This window comes from Styela clava, chromosome 4 (genome assembly GCF_964204865.1).
Source record: "Styela clava chromosome 4, kaStyClav1.hap1.2, whole genome shotgun sequence".
Lineage (NCBI taxonomy): Eukaryota > Metazoa > Chordata > Ascidiacea > Stolidobranchia > Styelidae > Styela > Styela clava.
In genome coordinates, this window is record NC_135253.1 from 16000508 (window position 1) to 16018508 (window position 18001).

General features: G+C 32.2%; 1 protein-coding gene across 1 annotated transcript; it reads left to right on the forward strand.

Moving 5' to 3' along the window:
- The first annotated feature begins 310 nt into the window (after positions 1-310).
- On the forward strand, positions 311-17713 carry LOC120325917 (uncharacterized). The gene is made up of 13 exons (XM_039392094.2): positions 311-703; positions 1108-1221; positions 1300-1440; positions 1528-1635; positions 2478-2678; positions 3252-3368; positions 4810-5219; positions 6099-6785; positions 9650-9791; positions 10751-10839; positions 12544-12728; positions 13665-13730; positions 14909-17713. The coding sequence occupies exons 1-13, from the start codon at positions 629-631 to the stop codon at positions 15037-15039; spliced, it is 2466 nt and encodes an 821-aa protein (XP_039248028.2). The 5' UTR covers positions 311-628; the 3' UTR covers positions 15040-17713.
- The last annotated feature ends 288 nt before the right edge of the window (positions 17714-18001 follow it).

Sequence of the window (18001 nt, forward strand, 5' to 3'; positions counted from 1 at the left end):
GTATCTTTCTTACAACTCAAATTAATGTTTTTGTATAACCGCTACAATAAAACCTGAAAACAGTAAAATGTAGTTGGACTCAAAATTGTGATATAGAGTTTCAGTTTTAAATTAAAGTCTTAACTTTTAATTATACAAATTCAACATTCAAATCAATACTGCAATATTAGAAATTAAATATTGAAAAATAAGTAATGAGGATGGCCTAGTCGTGTTTTTAATTTTTTATTAACCTCATGTTTTTCTGGTTATAGGATTATTTACACAGTCAAATGAATCCCCTCCACCATTGAATAAACAAATTTGAATGAAAACCTTTTTTATTTCCATTTCAGTTTTGTTTCTTGCATTAGGCGGAGTCAAAATTGTTATAAATTGATCTAGACTCAAAAAGGGTGGGCCAATGGTGATAAAAGCGTAAGGTGGAGTGTGACAAATTTCACATATAAAGCTTGAAGAGTATCAATGCTGTCGTATGTCTCTAATAATTCGATCATTGCTGAGTACAATATCCTCGTAAGCCGAGAAAAACCATTGTTGGATTACATTTACCTCGAATGTTGAGGAACTTATAAAAAATGAAGGATGTATGAATGAATTCAGTGGATGATCCTAAAATAAGAAAATCATGAATGAAAACCAGAACAATGCGATTTCTGAGTGTGAAAGCAGTGAAACCAGACTGGTGAATAATAATCCGCAGGTATGAAAACTAAACTTTCTAATAATTTTTCTTATTTACCTGGTTACTTCTGTATTTTTATTGCATAGTTTTCCGTGCTAATTTTGGTTGCCATGTGCTTATTTCTTATTTTCTTGTTTTATTGTGGCAAGATAGTACAGTAAAATAGTTGATAGTTTCGTAATCTAAATTTTATGTGAGTCCATATTTGCTAGTTCAATCGTTTTGTTTAATAACTTATTGAATTGTTTTTCCACCTCTCAATTTTAAATTGACTTGGCTTGAGTGGAAAATGTTAAATGACCTAATAAGACGCCAACTTTCAAACATAGAAGCAAAATCTATCAAATTTTTTATGAGCATGTCGAAATAAGTTGAACTACTTTATAAATAATCATATAACCATAGAGCTTGACTAATTGCAGATAAAAAAGAAAGGGATGAATCTGTTGAAAAAGAGCAAGCATGATCTTCTTCGATTACTCAGTATATTAGAAGGAGAATTAGAAGCTAGAGATATCTTTATATCTGCCTTACAGGTATGTAATTCAAGTTAACAAGTTTTTTGTTCACATACCAGTGGAAGTACATAACAATATTTTTATCACTGAATTCAGGCTCAACTCACCAACCAGCGTAATGCGAGACAGCAGTATTTTGTACATCGACTGACTGATCCATTTCTATCATTACACAGAGATGATTATGTTGCTGGAAATTCTACAAATGATGATGAGAATCGGTATTATAATGAACAGGTCATCATTTTTGTTTTGTTTCCTTCAGACTATATTTTACTTTCTGTTTTATTTCTATTTGTAAATGGATTAATTCTGTTGTTTTAGGCCTTTATCGAGCCATTACCACTTCTTGAAAAAGTTGTCTATCAATTCAAATCTCAGCAACAGAAAATGCATCAACAAATGTCTCTTGCAAGCAAGATACATAGAAAAGTAAGTTAAATTTCTGTTTTAAACCATATATGAACGGGACATACTAATGTACTATGTTTAACCTATATCTACGTTACTCAGCAACTGACTGTTTAATATTTGAAGTTTACATTGAGATTGTAAGAAATCCATGATGACCAGTGTTCCCTCTAAAGTGTGCGCGTCTGCTCGCGCACACAGCTTCCAGAGGCCGCGCACACGCATAGATTTACTGCGCACAGACGTATTTCGATGTAATGTAACAATGTGCTTGGTTGGCAGGTTGAGAAAGTTTGTTGTTGGCCCACTTATTACCCGGTTAGAACGCCAAAATTTCTTCATTGGTTTTTGCACAAATATTAGTCTTTTCCGAAAAAGTGTGCACACACCAAAATTTCTGCGCACACATACTACAAAAAATTAGAGGGAACATTGATGATGACCATGCCATGTGCTGATATTATTCATTTTATATAATATTCTTTTTATACAATACATTTATGGTATAATTTTCATTATTCTGTTTCAGAGAAGTACCGGCGTATCGTTACAGGAGTACTAATACCATTTAATGTTCAAAAGACCCACATTTTTTTAAGTTATCTAAATTGCAATCAAATCATTGTATATCACAAATAAAATTTGAAATACATTTTTTTCAAAGCGTCATTAAAATTAATTTTTGGCAAAATGCTGCCGCTACATGTCTCATATCTAAGATGATTGTTATTTCTTCTGATGATTGAGATCAATTTGTTTATTTTATTATCTCATTGTTTGACGTAAATCATATTCAAGGATCAAGTGTGTTATTTTAACTTTGCCACATTAATTCTATTATACAAGCAAATTTTTACTTTCAGATGGCTCATGAATTGGCTGAAGAAAAACGTAAACATGCTGCTGATACAAAGACAGGCGATGACGTAACTATGGCTCTTGAGAAAGAGAGAGAAAGACTCAATGCCAGTGTTTTATGTGAAAAAGAGAGAACAAAACGAATTGAAGGAGAATATAGAAAACTGCTCGGTTTATGCAAAGAAGAGAACACAAAACATAAAATGGTAAAAATCGAATAAATTTTAATATGAGTGACTAATCAATCAGTAAAAGTTTCTTAAAGTAATTTGCCTGTAATACAATTTATCATTGATCACTCTGTTGCGATAATTGAGATGATTTGTTCTGACTTCTTTTCACTTTAATGCTATTATGAAACAGTGTTAAGTTCTCGAACCTCGAAGTCGAGTCATATGCTATCAGAGTGAAGTCAACCACTGAATCTAATCACACTGGCGTTTAGTTGTTGGTGGGTCCGAGTAATTCCATTTAGAAGGCTTGACTCACTTTGAGTCTTTGCTGGATAGTGATTCGAGTTCAATTTGAGTTGAGTCAACCCCAATTTTAATAAAATAACTGCCCCTTTTCAAAATTCTAAAATGGGTTGGGACCTATAATGACAGCTGGTAACATCCTGAATAGATTCAATTTTGGTGTCAAATGAAATTTATATGTTTTATTCATTTTATATATTTATTTATTTTAATTCATATATTATTATGTAATGAATTTTTATTGTGTACTGCATAGTTGAATCCATGTTGTTCACTGATCGTTTGCTATCTTTTACTGTTAAGATTGTTGTATCGTTATTGGCTGAACAAGAAAGGTTGCGACAACAATTAACAGAATCTAAAGAATTACAAATTGATATAGATTCAACAGAAACAGAATTACAAGCAAGATTACATCAGGTAACTGACCTAAAATTAATTAAATAAAGATAAATTGTTCTTTGGTAAAACGTTAAGACATAGTATTTTTTATTTGGATTTTTGAAATCGTTGATTCAGGGATGTCCAAAACAAATTGAATACATTCAAAATTCATTATATTGGATATAGTAAATTTTTGAATTTAGGAATTTAGAACATTTTTATTTAACATTAGGGCTTTTGAGCTGTCAGACAAGTTTATCAAAATGTACCATATCTCAACTTGTAGGAAACAACACATAGAAAACAATGACCTTTTATATCTGTGTCATTTCAGATGTGATCAACATGAACTTGCTCCCAATTTAGAATGTATTGAATATTTCATATACGAAAATATTTTCTAGAATACAGTCGAAATAGTGATATATTTGGTTTTGGCCATCCCTGGTTAGATTTATTAGTACTTGTTATTCAGTAGAAAGTTTGTTTATGACTCCAATGAATAATACCATAGCGGGCGTATATAAAGATGTAATAAATGATGTAAAAAAACCTAAATAAACACTCGCTAAAGTAAAACAAACCTGGTTGAGATATATTGAGAACTGACTCCATTGGACAAAACTGAAATTGTGACAGGACTTATGAACACTCTGTATATTCTAGATTATTATATAGATATAAGATTCTATAATTTGGCTAATGGTGTGAGCTAGGTTAGTTGAATTATTCATCATTTACCAGAATTGACATGCGAATTCCAAATTATGTTTATGTCTGTCCTTCAGATAAGCATTTGGAATTCTGTCATATTATGACTTGAACTATGGCATTTAAACTCAGAATTTTGCAATATCTTTCATATCAGATTGTAACAATATTCAATTTTAATTGTTGTTTATTTATCCATTGTCTGGTAAAATTGTGATTTAGAATGATATCTGATAAAGCCATCAATGACCTCAGTCCTTGATGCATTTTTTGATTCTATCCCATTCAATTTATGCTCTGGTGTAATTATAGCTTTTGGTTAGTTGTATCTTCTTATTTACTTATCAACATGTTTGCTTCTAGTTGTGGAGGAATTGACTTTAGTGTAGGTCGCGAGTTCTCGTTTGAAAATTTATCGTCCCAAGCATTTGACATCTGATGCCCAGACATAAAACAACAACTTAGTTTTACTGTAAAACCTACACTATAAAAACAACAAATCAAAACAATGTTTATTTGAAACTTTCTACATTGCCAAATTTTATATCAGTGAATTCACAATATTTTATAATTCTGTGTTGATTGGGACCCAGTTTAGAATAAATAAAATACGCTATTCCATAGTTGTAGCTATTATTTCAAAATTTATTTGGAATAGTACCGTAAGTTATTGGTTTTGGACATCTCTCTAATCTTAATGTGACTCATGGTTTTATACAAATCTGTCAAATTTATTATTCAAATTGAATTGCCAACTTCATAATAGGCTTTGAAAGAGAAACAAGACCTGGCAATCAAGTTAAAAGAGGAACAAAACCGCTGTAGCAGTTTGAAATTACAAATGCGTATTTTACAAGAAAAATCAACTCAGAGAAACTTAAATCAAACAACGAACTCAGCTAAAACCGCACTTGAACATGCTACGGAATTATACTCCTGCGGTGATTCAGAGGAGAGTATGACACCTGAACTACCTATAAAAATGTGCAAAGCACAATCTTTTACATCATCTTTGGATTCTAACACTGAGAGAGATATGGATACAGTAGCGCACTTTTTTGCTAAGCATCATCCAATGAGTGTGGCACAAAATACACAAGATGTAACTCTCATACCAACCAGCAGTCACCCACCCATTTTACTGGCAGATGGTGTGGAGGGGGTTACGACATCAGGGTACGTTTTTTTTTCAGATTTATAAACTAACAATGGGCATTTTAAGTTTTTACTTACAGCATTTGGTTTATCAAAGATTCAAAGTATTGACTAGCATTATATTTTGTCCATTATATTTCATGTATGGAAATTTTATCTTCAAATATTATTATCTTTTAGGAAACGGGCTCACATAGTTTTCTATACTTTCAGTTTTTCAATTTCAATCAGGGATAAATAAAGTCTTATTCTGATGAATACTTAATATGTTGTGTCCCAGTTGTCCCTAACCTTATTTTGGTCATATTGAATTCTGTTGTGCTTGAAGCAACAGTGCACAAGTTACCATACATATACTCCCAGACCAGCTTTAAACAATTCAATTACTGGCTGTGGATTTGAAGTTTGTGGTGATTCGATAGAATTCGTTATTTTTAAAATTGATCTTTAACAATACCGTTTTTTGTGTAATAAACTTACTGGAAACAATGAGCTGCGTTTTATCCCTAAGGTTTTAACTGCGTCTAAAATTGGATAAAATATACTTCAGGTCTTGGTCAGTGTGATAAAATACTAGACATTATTTAACAGTATAACATAGCTACAATTTGGTATCCATTAGTTGCGAAATGCCAATATCATCATTTTTCTAGATATTACGTCATGAAACTTGCACAATTTCAATGTTATATACATGTATGATTGTACGTGATACAGGCCCATATAACATTATGTCAAGGTAGTAATTATGGTACTCCATATGGAAATTATCTGAATCATTGTTATTGAGGTTTAAAATGCATTTGAAGCAGTTAAATGGTTCAATTTTAATGCTTGATTAAGCCTGTTTCAAAAATCAATATGAATTTCCGCTGAATAATTATTCTATCATTTTTATAGGTATTACAGCGTCAAGCCAGGTTCCACAATCGCTGGTTTGGAAGCAATGAGATCAACTGCACAAAGTAAAGAAATCCTGAAAATGGAATATTGTAATAATAATAATGATACCTCTGATAAATCCAAAGAGATAAAACAAAATATAGTGTACACTGATATGCTCAGTGATAAAACTGCCGAATCTCTATCCCTTAATCTGAAACCCCAACCTCCGAGTGTCACTGTCCCACCCAAGCCGAATCGATTCGTCCCTGGATCACCCCATTATTCACCTTTTCGTAGTCCACAAACATTGTTTAATGAGAAGACCCATTCGCCTATGACTTCGTCACCCACGTCCGGAGCTGCAAATTTTGCAATGAACTCACCAAATGCACCCACTCCACCTCATGGGTCGCCATTTTCAATCACTCGGACACCTTCGGTGAAAGGCCCCCAAAAATTTACGCCTTCTAAATTAGATACCCCTGTAAAATTATCCGACTGGGCATTGAAGAATTCATCACCGGGAAGGACTCCTATAAAATCATCGCCAAATCCTAAATTTCAAGCCACAAGATTGAAGTTTCAACAAAATAATGGGATAGCTTTAAAATCAACAGATTCTGAATTAATTAAGCCAATGAAAGAAAGTTTAGTGACAGAGAAGAAAATTCAGACTAAAAAGTTTTCTCCTGTCAATTATAAGTGAGTACATCTATTTGTTTTTCTTCTCTTTAACTTGAAAATTTGTATTTTGCTTCATGGATCACCCATCCAAGTCAAATTCACCCATTTACGAACCCACGCTCTGTAAATTTGTACATTTTGGTTATAGTATCTTTACGAGTCTAAATTATGTAATACCGAAACTAAAAAATCAGCAATTTTGACAATTCTTGAAATCTGATCACATGGTTTCAATATAAATATGGCGATTCTTAATTGTGTATTTGTGAGACTCGAAAAATTGTATTCTGCTTTCACTTTCTCTAATCGCTTCTTCTGATATAAAAGGTGTTCATAAAATCACGTATTGAACTTGATAAAATAACTTTAGTTTGTTCCATGCGACGAATGATGGACATATAAAGGAGTTTTCTTATTGTATTTGCCAATTTGAGAAGTAAAATTTACCCCTTAACCCTGCGGACTGTCTTATTCCAGTGTGTAAGCATGATAAATTGCGAAAAATGTGTCGCTAGTCTAGACAGTCTATCCGCAATAATGAGCCGCAATAATACCATACATTATGGAACTGGAACATTACAAATTACAATCAAATCTGTTATATGAGCAACTGCCATATTTGGTCACTACTGAAATGAAATCGGTAGCCTATTCGTGTACAGTGTTTCTCTAAAAATAAGACAGGGTTTTATCTAGATATTCTTTTAAAAAATAACACTAGGGCTTATTTTCAGGGGATGTCTTATATTTTCATTCATCAAAAAATTAGAATTACGGAGAATTACTAGATTTTCAAATTTACAAAATATGGGAATCTATCTTCGTTCACTTATAAATACTGCATTTTCGTCTCACACGTTTTAGATTTATCACTCAAAACGTGTAAGAGAGATTTTTTGCTATCGCAAAAAAAATCGCTTTTGACTAGATCTCATTTTAAGGGGATAACTTATAATGAAATCATTTTTAAAATTCAGGCTAGGTCCTATTTTCGGGGAAACACGATAGTATAAAAATTGGTATTTGTTGCTTGAAAAATTTACCCTCTTATGCAAGTCAAATCTACCCATTCGGCCCCCGGTCTTGCAGACAAAGATATAAAACCACCTTAAATTTGTACAGTTTGGTAATTGCGTAATACCGAAACTAATAAATCAGCAAATTCTTTAAATCTGGTCTGGCGTTGTTTCGATGAAAATTTGGCGATTGGGTATTTGTGTGAGACGTTAACAAAATCCAGAATATTATCTGAAACAAATAACTGGTTTATTATTCTCATACCCAACCCAACAATGGACTACAATGGACTAATAACCCAACGAGAGACCATGGTTCACCATAGGATTAAGCATTCTTATTGTATTTCCTCTCCCCCAGGATAAATATGAAAATCCTATCCAGCATGGGTTGTAATTTCATTGATCGTATCAATTTGAATGATTACTGTATTTTGAATATTTATTACTCACTCACACTCTTTTAGATATCATTAGTATTGATTTATAATTCCATGCAAAACTTCTTCATACTATTCGTTATTGATCACCTTAACGGATTGCTTTGTTTAGCTACCGTATATGTTAAATTTCACATATTTTAAGGTCACATCAATTATTCCAAGTCATTTTTTGTTGTTTCAAGCTTTTGAGAAACGCTAACTGTATTGATTTTTTTGTACTTGAAGCACTTTATCTTCACTTCAGTGGAGTGTCATTTCTTAAGTGTTGGAGAGACAAACTTTATTTATATCTTTGATGTCATCTTATTTTTACCAATTCTGATTTGTAAATGATCAAATAGGGCTTATTCGAATTCTAGAAAAAATTTTGAAGTATCAATCACCTTTGAAATGCTCGTTTTTTTCATGGGCGTGTTGACTTACTGTATGTTGTATCAATATACCATATCTATTTTTGCATAATGCGCGAGTACTATAATCAATAGAAATAAGACTTATAAATATGGGAAAAATATTATCCAGTTAGGCATAAAATATCGATTATTAATTTTTGATACGCATCCCTATTTTTAGAAATTGAATTTAGTTGGAAATTGTGCATTGTACATGAGGAATAGGATATGTTCAAATGTTACAATATATCATGAATATTGTGTGCAAAACACGTTGAACAAGAAATAATTATAGGATATGAATTTTTCACGAGTTTACTGATATTGTATCCTCCCGTTTCTTGCTATATTACTACCATTCATGATATGTTATTGTTAGTTGTTACTTGTTACACACAAATTTTTTATCAACTATCTAAAAATTCTTTGCTAAGATTGATCACAGCTTCATGCCTTCTAAATTAATATGTCAGATCAAATTTTAGATCTACCGTAATATTCAGGAACTATGGGTACACTAATTGCAATTTTGTATCTTGGCTAATGTTGAATTATTCATTGTAGTCTATGTAGTCTAATGTAATCTAAATGTAGTCTAAAAAGATTTAAAACTGTTATGAAATGAAAATTGAATATATTAGAGAGGTGAAGTTATGTCTATTTGCTTCCATTATGGGTCGGTATCATGACATATTATATATCATTTGTTCTCTGTATTTCTTTTGGCGCTTCGGAAGTATGTGTACCAATATGGAGATAACTAATTTTGTTCGCCTACTTTACATCAAGTTGTGTAAAGGACTGAAACCTATGGGCAGGGGGATATTGACTTGGCTAACACAGACAGTCCCCGAACTCGTAATGGAACTAAAAAAGGGAAAACGGGATAAAATTATGGCCTAACCTGGTACACACATTATGGAAGTACCTTTCTTTTTTATACAGCACCTACTCATGTTTGTCTGACGCTTTAAACATCCAGGCCATCATGCTCTGATATAAATTCATTTTCCACATTTCTATATTTTCAGATCACATTTATCACAAAAGGTATCACCATCCAGTACTGTTACGTCATTGTCCACTACATTACCGAATGTTCCAACCATTTCATCGAAACAAGAATCAATGAATGAAAATGAGAAAGTAAAACCATTGCCACCAAAAACAAGGGTAATTTTTTTATTTTATCACATCATTCCGAAACATAAAACTTGGTTGTTACATCCAAGATTCTAGAAAATATTCATAATAAAATAATTTTCTGTGTTGTAGAATGTGCGTCAAAGATCTCTGGTCCAAGTCTATATATTTAATTTAGAAAGGTTATTCTAGGTAGTTTTTTAATCAGCTCTTGTTTGATGGGGTTTAGCATGTTTTAGCTGGGATCATAGATGGAGTAATATTTTCTAGTGAGCTCAGAGCTGAAGTCGAAGTCAATTTTTTAAAACCCTAAGCCAGGGACAATAATTTTTAAAAGAAGAATCAAGGACAGGGTTAATTGTGAGTTTTCTCAGATTCAACACCATAGCCCTGGTCATACATAGCAATGAACTATTTGCTTGTATAAATTATTATTTTTTTAAACAAATTATTCTTCTAATCAATGCTTTTTTATTGTTTATTTTTTTGAAACCTTTCTATTTAAGTTTTAATATGTGATAGTAGATAGTATAATATCTACTCGTAATATTTTTTTTCAGTTTTTTAAATTTAATTTAGGCTATATACATTGCGACACTTTATAACATTCAAAAAGTTTATATATATTGTTCCCGCTATGACGTTCCAAGATTATTTTTAATTAATCATTGCACAGAACTGAATACATCCCTCGTAAATATTATTTTTTTCCTAACAAATTCCAAGGTTATAACTTTTGTCATAGAATAAGTCTCATAACGGGAAGAAGCATTTGAACATCTAACGAGAAATATCATAGTCCTGGTGCACAAAACTACGCCAATTATGAGCACCATTAATAAATAAGAATAGTACCGAGTTGTTGGAGAAATAAAGACCATTATTTTTATCACCATTGTTTTTGCACCCACATTAGTTCGTTCATCCTGTCTTTTATTTGTTTATATTAATCTATTTAATCATATCATCATTATTTCCTCTTCCTATAGACTTCTTCTGCTCCACCATCTATCAATACTGTAACTTCGGATCAAGCAAGACCTCCACCTTTACCACCCAAGAAACCAAACCTCAACAGGTACCTCGTTATCGACACTAAATACAGCATGTTTATGTGGGAGGGTTTACATATTACTCATATTCTTTCCTAAAAATATTTTTGATGCATAGCATAATATGGATATGAAATATGAATTATGGCTTGGTGGTTAAGCCAGCAAGGTTTTGTACATTTACCTCGTCTCTGTCATAATGTTTATTTATTATGCAGATGTTGTTACATTTTGAGGTAAATAATAAAGTATAAACATACATAAAAAATAGTTACCGTAAGTCATAGTCATCATGGTCTGAAGCAAAATAAACTTGAACACAATCCCCAACTTGTTTTTTAAGGTTTCACCGTTATATTTAATAAACGACATTGAAATTTTTATTGGCAATTCATCATAAGTGCAAATAGGTGTGAATCATGTTTTTATTGCATAATATATCAATCAGGAAACATTATGAGTTGATTGAGAATATTCATAAATCATAATCTGTCATATATTAAATGGTTACTGATTAATAAACTGACTATGTACAGTTGAAATAATGAAATACACTTCAAGTTTAAAATTTGATTAATCAACTTGATTGTGATGAATGTTGACTTCCACTATTGACTTTCTTGTTTATCTTTGTATTTCTGGAACATTGGCCAATCATGATAACATAACAGTGATACATGATGCAACAATTGAAATTTTAGTATTAGAGACGCTTTTCTCACAATGTATTCAATCATTGTTTTGAAAGTTGACTTGTTTTTGATATTTTTCAGTACTACTTGTCCTAAATCAAATAACCTTTGGTCAGTTTGGATTCAGGAAGGTTTCAGTTTAGTTACAGAAACCAAACTACAGTTCCGTACAGCATCAATAGATTAGGCTAAAAATGGCTGCGAGTACTTTTTCGCAGAAGTTGCTTGAATGTTTTGAAATGAAATTGTGCTTTTTAAAAAGTTCAATCGTTTAGAACAGGGGTTCTCAACCTGGGGTTCACGAACCCCCAGGGGTTCACGAGAAGATTTCCAGGGGAACTTGGATGGCAGTCGAGTTTTTGTATGTTGCTGTTTTTTAATATCCTTTATTACTATAATGGGAAAATGCGTGCCCATTGAAACTGGACGCCAATTGAAACGTAGATTTTCCCTGATCTTGCATTGTTGTGATTGTGACGCAACAATGTGAAATTCAAGTCTTTGCGTTCAAACTTTGAAATTTCTAAAGACAGCGTGCTGCGAGCATTGGAGAAGTGATTATGCTTATTGAAAATTGGGAGAGATTTTAGGAATTCATTAGTTAGGCGGACGACAAGGGCAATAATATCAACAAGACGATTTAATTTAGTTATCTATGGTCAAAAAATTGGTGTTGCAACAAATCGTTATTCAATATATATATATCACAACTTTGTTCGGTGTGATTACCGGGGGTTCGCGTTGATTGTTTCGTGACTCGGGGGGTACTTGACGGAAAAAAGGTTGAGAACCCCTGGTTTAGAACCTCCATTCATCAAATAACTAAAAGAAAATAAGCATCAAAAAGTTTCCAATGGTAAAGTATAGTAAAAATTGGGTTGGAGAGAAACAGCCCTATTTAGAATCTTACACTGAATATATTGTGTGCATTGACTTGTTCTACTATCTTACTAATTACTGAATTTCAATTTATATTTAATTACACTAGATATTGTACAACCACTACTCAGAAATTAACACTGTATATCATTGTTACAGTGAAAAGCCAACCAAACGTAGCACTTCTCTCACATCGGAAGTAAGAAATTCAGCAGAATCATCAAGTTTTCAAAGGAAGGTAACAGGAAGTGTAATAAAGAGAAATACGTCATCTCAGAAAACCAACTCCACAAATTCGGAAAATTGTAATAATAATAGTATCGGTAATGGAAAAAGAGTCAAGGGTGAGTGACCTGATTACATTTTGAAATATTTCCTGAATTATTTTGTCGTTTTGTTTTCAAAACAAAAAAGCAATGCTCAAATATATGAAAAAGGAAGGTTGCGCATCGCGACCAGTACGCACCAATTTCCTAAAAAGATCTGCAGACAAGCAAGATGAGCATTATGGAATAAAAAGTGTTCCCCTTCACTTAAAATAAAACAGCGAAGTTTCTGCGAACAAACAGGAAGGGCAATACGGAATAAAAAGTGTTCTCTTTGAGTTGAAATGAAACAGTGAAATTTTTGGTGAAACATTGTGTCACTTAAAAATTGAAAAAATAAATAAAAGCTTTCTAGTGCCTTGGAAATTCGGAATTGTTTTCCAACAGTAACAAGAATCAGTGTAACGATCCATCGATAAACTTATTCAATAAAACAACATTTAACATGAGAAAGATCTGATTTGCGCTACATTGAAATTCTATATTTGAGATATTTGTTCTGTAGCATTTTTTCATAATTAAGTACAATATTAGTAATCAAAATGTAAAATCAATATGATACACTGAACTGTGAAACATAGCAAGAACAATTTAAGATTGATCGATGTATAACAAAATATAAACTATACCACATATTATATATGGTATAAGGGACTGGGAACACACTGACAAAGGATATTCAGTTTTTTTTCAATTAGGTAGTTATTTCTTTTCTTCAAGCAAATTCCCTAAAAAAAATTGTGGCTCTTGTGAAAAATTCAAACTTTTTAATCTCTGGTATCTGGTTATCATCAGAATATTTTTACCATTCTACTGTTGCCCATCCAGATATACTCACACCGCTTATTTGCTAATTTTTTATCCAAATTACCTCGTCCATAATTTGTTGAAATAGATAAGAAAAAAATTGTAATGAAGTAGTGTGAATTTATTTATGATTTTATTCTTTTCCAGCTCCAGTCCCACCTTCTCTACCTGCTAAACTATCATCTCAACAACCACAATTACCAACACCGCCAGGTAATGAAATAAATTGAGTATTACTATATTAATAACTATTATAATTTGAGTGAATATGGAATTACAATTCTTACTATAAGATACAAGCACATGAGGAAAATTTTGGTGGTTGAAAAAGTTAAATCCAAAAGTCATAATCATCATAACTTGTGTTGTGTGGACCATGGCTGGTCGCACATATCAATTAGTGTGATAAATTGCGTAGGCAATGCTGAACTAGAGGGATATTCTGGTCTTTTTAAAACAATTGTAGATTCCTGCACAGGATAGAATTTACCTATCCTATGCAGGGATAGTTATGCTCAGAGAAATATTAAACACATTTATAGTATTCATATTTTATGTAAGATGTGGTATGATAGTTCCAACTGTCAACATTTTCTGAAATATGGAGGTATCCCTTTAGGTAAATCACATGTCTGGGTCTTTCTGTTTGAGTCTGTTTTTATCCAAACAACTGGAAAGTTTTATAGGATTTTAAACAATTAATTACCGTAATTACAAACATAAACAATGGCAATTTTTTAATTGCAAGAGTATAATGCAGATCAGATCAAATCTCATGGCCATGTGAAATGACTGATTGTGAAACGTTCGTTTGAGGGAATAGAAATTGGGTTGCGTTGTGTTGTGTACTGTGTAGTGTATACTTCGAACAAAAATTTTTCCTGCACCATTGTCCATTTGTTGGTACTATCGTAGTATGTGTACCAGGTTAGGGTTAGGCCATAATTGTTAATATTTCTTCTCTCCTTCTCGTTGTTATGAAAAAATCCCTTTTCTCTTTAAATGATGAATTAATGCTGTGAAAATAAAGATTGTTTTTGTTGCTAGAAAGCTATATTATTTGTTCCTAAATCAAAAATTCCGCTGTTTTATTTATGGTAACATGTTTTTAGGACAGCGTGTGATAGCTGTCTACCGTTTTGATATTGCCCACTCGTGCTATGCATAAGTCGGATAAGTTTGATGCCAGTAATGCAATGTAGACTAGGTACGGTAAGATATTGTGAAATATAAATGTTGATAATGTTGATAAATAAAATAAGGGTAGGCTACCCTACTGGTAATATAAAGTATTTGTTTTGGCCTTCGTATTCATATATTTGAGCATCACTCTCTTGTACTATTTGAGATGATATGCCATATTACATAATTAATGTTTGTTCATGCTTCAGCTGGACCAAGACAACCCTTATCAACCCAACAGCGTGTATATCAGTCTTCAAATGCCGACAGTAATCCTATGATATCTCCTGCTCCAAATTCAGCAACATCGAAAACACAGAATACATTTTTTGGTACTTGATCTCATTCAGGAAAAGGACAGTTTTTGAAATTCCGCTATGTTCAGTATTCTCTTTAATGCGCTTTCCGCTTTTACACCAGGGTCAGACAGACCCTCAAAATTTTTGTAAAAAGTGATTTTGCTGTTATTGTATTTTCGTAAAGGACACCAAAGCGCTTGATATGTAGTCCAAAATTGCCTAAATTTTTTGCAGTTTTCAATATTATGCCAATCCTCATTTTTGATCATTGATCTAACATTTGAACAATGCATCCCTTTCCAGTATATAAACAAAAGTTTGTTGAAAATAATGATTCTGAAAGTTCTGAATATGTTCATCCATTTCGTCTTGTCATTAGTACGTATTGTTGTAATTATCTAGCAAAACCCTTTTCCCAAGTCTTTTCAGAGATCTTCATGAATAATGTTACGAGCCCAGAACCCTGATTTTGAAGCTAACTAGTGAAACAAAAACCGGAGAAAGATTCCAAAATTAGATAGTGTTTCTGTTGTTGCCATACACGACAAGGCTCATAAATCGAGCATGATGTCAATCGAGCATGATGTCAATTAAACAAGATTTTCTGACTGCGAAAAACAGTCGATATATTAAAAATTGACTTGGAATTCCATTCTATTTACTGTAATATTGCAGTAAAGTAAAGTTGCCTTAGAGTACAAAATTGGGAAAGAAGAAAAAATTCCGAAAAAGGAGAACAAATAATATCATGAAATTGAAATTTTAGTTGGCAATTTTTTCTGTGGCAGCTTTTAATCCTATGAAAAAGATATAAAGATATAAAATACATTTGCACATATGTTATTATCATTATCGGCCTAATCCCTGTCATTACGCAGTCATTAAATTTTTATCTATATTTCTCATAGTACATTTTCATTCATATATTCTGCTTGTGCTAGCCTTTTCGTGTTCCTATTACGTCTGCTTCAGTGCTGCTCATCGCAATTGACATCTGCCAGTTTTGTATAGATATGCTTTTCATATCTCTGTACCGAATTTAAATGAATTTGATTTCAAAGATTTGCCATTTCATTTTGCTTCATATAAAACTGATGAATGGAATAGCGTGTTCAAATCATTGTTGAAAAGTGCTTGTCTGATACGTATAACTTCGGTCAGACGAAACATTACAAAATAGAATGTTTGAATATGTGATGGAAAACTCAATCATTTTTCAAATTTGAGTGAAAATATTGATGATATTGGGAATAAAAATGCTTTATTTTGCAAATATTGGTTCGGAATGGTACTCCATTTAGTGATTCACGCTTTTGAATCAACCAATATCCTTTTTCTAGCAAAAATAACAGCCATGTTGTGGTAATATTCCTCTTGCAAATCTTGTTTTATAAAGCTGCAGTTAATCATGCAAAAGTCGCTTCATGATATTTTCTCATGCTTTTTTCATATTATAGCAATCATGTAATTCCATGCAATTTATCCATAACTAGCTTTGGATTGTATAATTTCTTGTTTTTACCATTTGGCTACTGTAAATACTAATGGTTTTGAAGAATTGTTGTTGCAAGTTTTGTTTTGCATTGGAAACATTTTGTTGCCATCATTGGAATTATTTTGTATAAACTTCAACTTAGAACTTGAGAAAAAGTTATGTGAATATTTAACATTTATCATGTCCGTGGTGTTCACATATTGTCATATTTAAACATCATTTACCATGGCCATAGAGGCTTTCATAAATAGTAACCATGTAATTTCTGTTTTATTCTCGTCAGTGACGATGTCTGTATATTTTGTGGATCATAATTATATTTTTCTGTATTTTGAATGGTTTTTATATTGTTATATATATATTTGTAATTATGTGTTGTCATCAACCTAATACCGAATGAACAATGAACTCGTGTTTTTGAATTGTATTGTTTTGCCTTAATTTTCATAGAGTGTCCCTGTTAAATAAACCATACGCCAGGGTTGTGGGCTCAGGAGAAAATCATTCAACTCCGAAGTTTGACGTCCAACTTTGGGTTGTGAAAAAATCTGGCTTCAGCTTCAAAGTGAACCAAATTTTCCTTATTTATATGCCATCCTGTAATATACTTTAAAAAACGTTTAGTACTCGGTAAAGTAAAAATACTATAGTGAAAACAAGTCAAAAAAGCTCGGACATAGATTGTGTCTTATCACCAAAGATAGTAATTTGTTGTGAAACTTATATAGGGTCGAAGAATGATAATTTTGAATGAAAATCTGTTCGACATATTGACCTGAATCCTGAATAATGAAAAAAAATTGACTTGGCATAGCATACTTTTCAGGTTTACCAACATTTGAATTTTTTGGGAGTTAGAACTGGAGAACTTTTATCAACTTTCGTTTCGAATTGTAAATTTTTCCAGATACCACAGCCCTGCTAAAAATTGCATTGTTTACGAGGTGTTTCACATCACCACCGACTTATTTGGAAAAATATCACATCTGATTTATGTGATTTATTGGAAACAAGAGTAAGCGATTATTTAATTCTTTTGCACTGAATGACAAATGCAATTTTACCAATGAACTGTTTGTTATTTGTAGTATTTGATTGATTTTTTAAGCTTTAACTTTGTTGTCTGGACGGTTATTTTTACCTCATTCCATGACATGCTGTGTTGTAAACTGCCAATGCTTTTTCATATAAGTGGCAAAATAGTAGCAAACTGATCAAAAGCGTCTGATGTGTGATGAATTGGTCAGCATGGAAAGAAAATCATAAAAGGAAGCCAGGAAAATATACAATTACGTGGCTTGGATATACAGGCTTGAAAAATTCCAAGTCGCATAAAACACCATTTCTGATCTCAGGTTGACATTGACATTCTAGTGCAAAATGATCAATCTTTATGTGATGAAGCAGTGGCCAGCACATTGTTAATCAGGGAGAGCAAAACAATATTTTTAAACTCTACCATAAAACACCATTTCTGATTTCAGGTTGACATTGACATTCTAGTGCAA

What these genes read in the sequence shown, in the direction of transcription:
- LOC120325917 (XM_039392094.2), top strand. Translation starts at nt 629, where the DNA reads ATGAATGAAAACCAGAACAATGCGATTTCTGAGTGTGAAAGCAGTGAA. An exon ending in CAAGCAAGATACATAGAAAA is followed by an intron (nt 1,636 to 2,477) that starts GTAAGTTAAATT and finishes TTTTACTTTCAG; the next exon opens with ATGGCTCATGAATTGGCTGA. An exon ending in AAGAAACCAAACCTCAACAG is followed by an intron (nt 10,840 to 12,543) that starts GTACCTCGTTAT and finishes TCATTGTTACAG; the next exon opens with TGAAAAGCCAACCAAACGTA.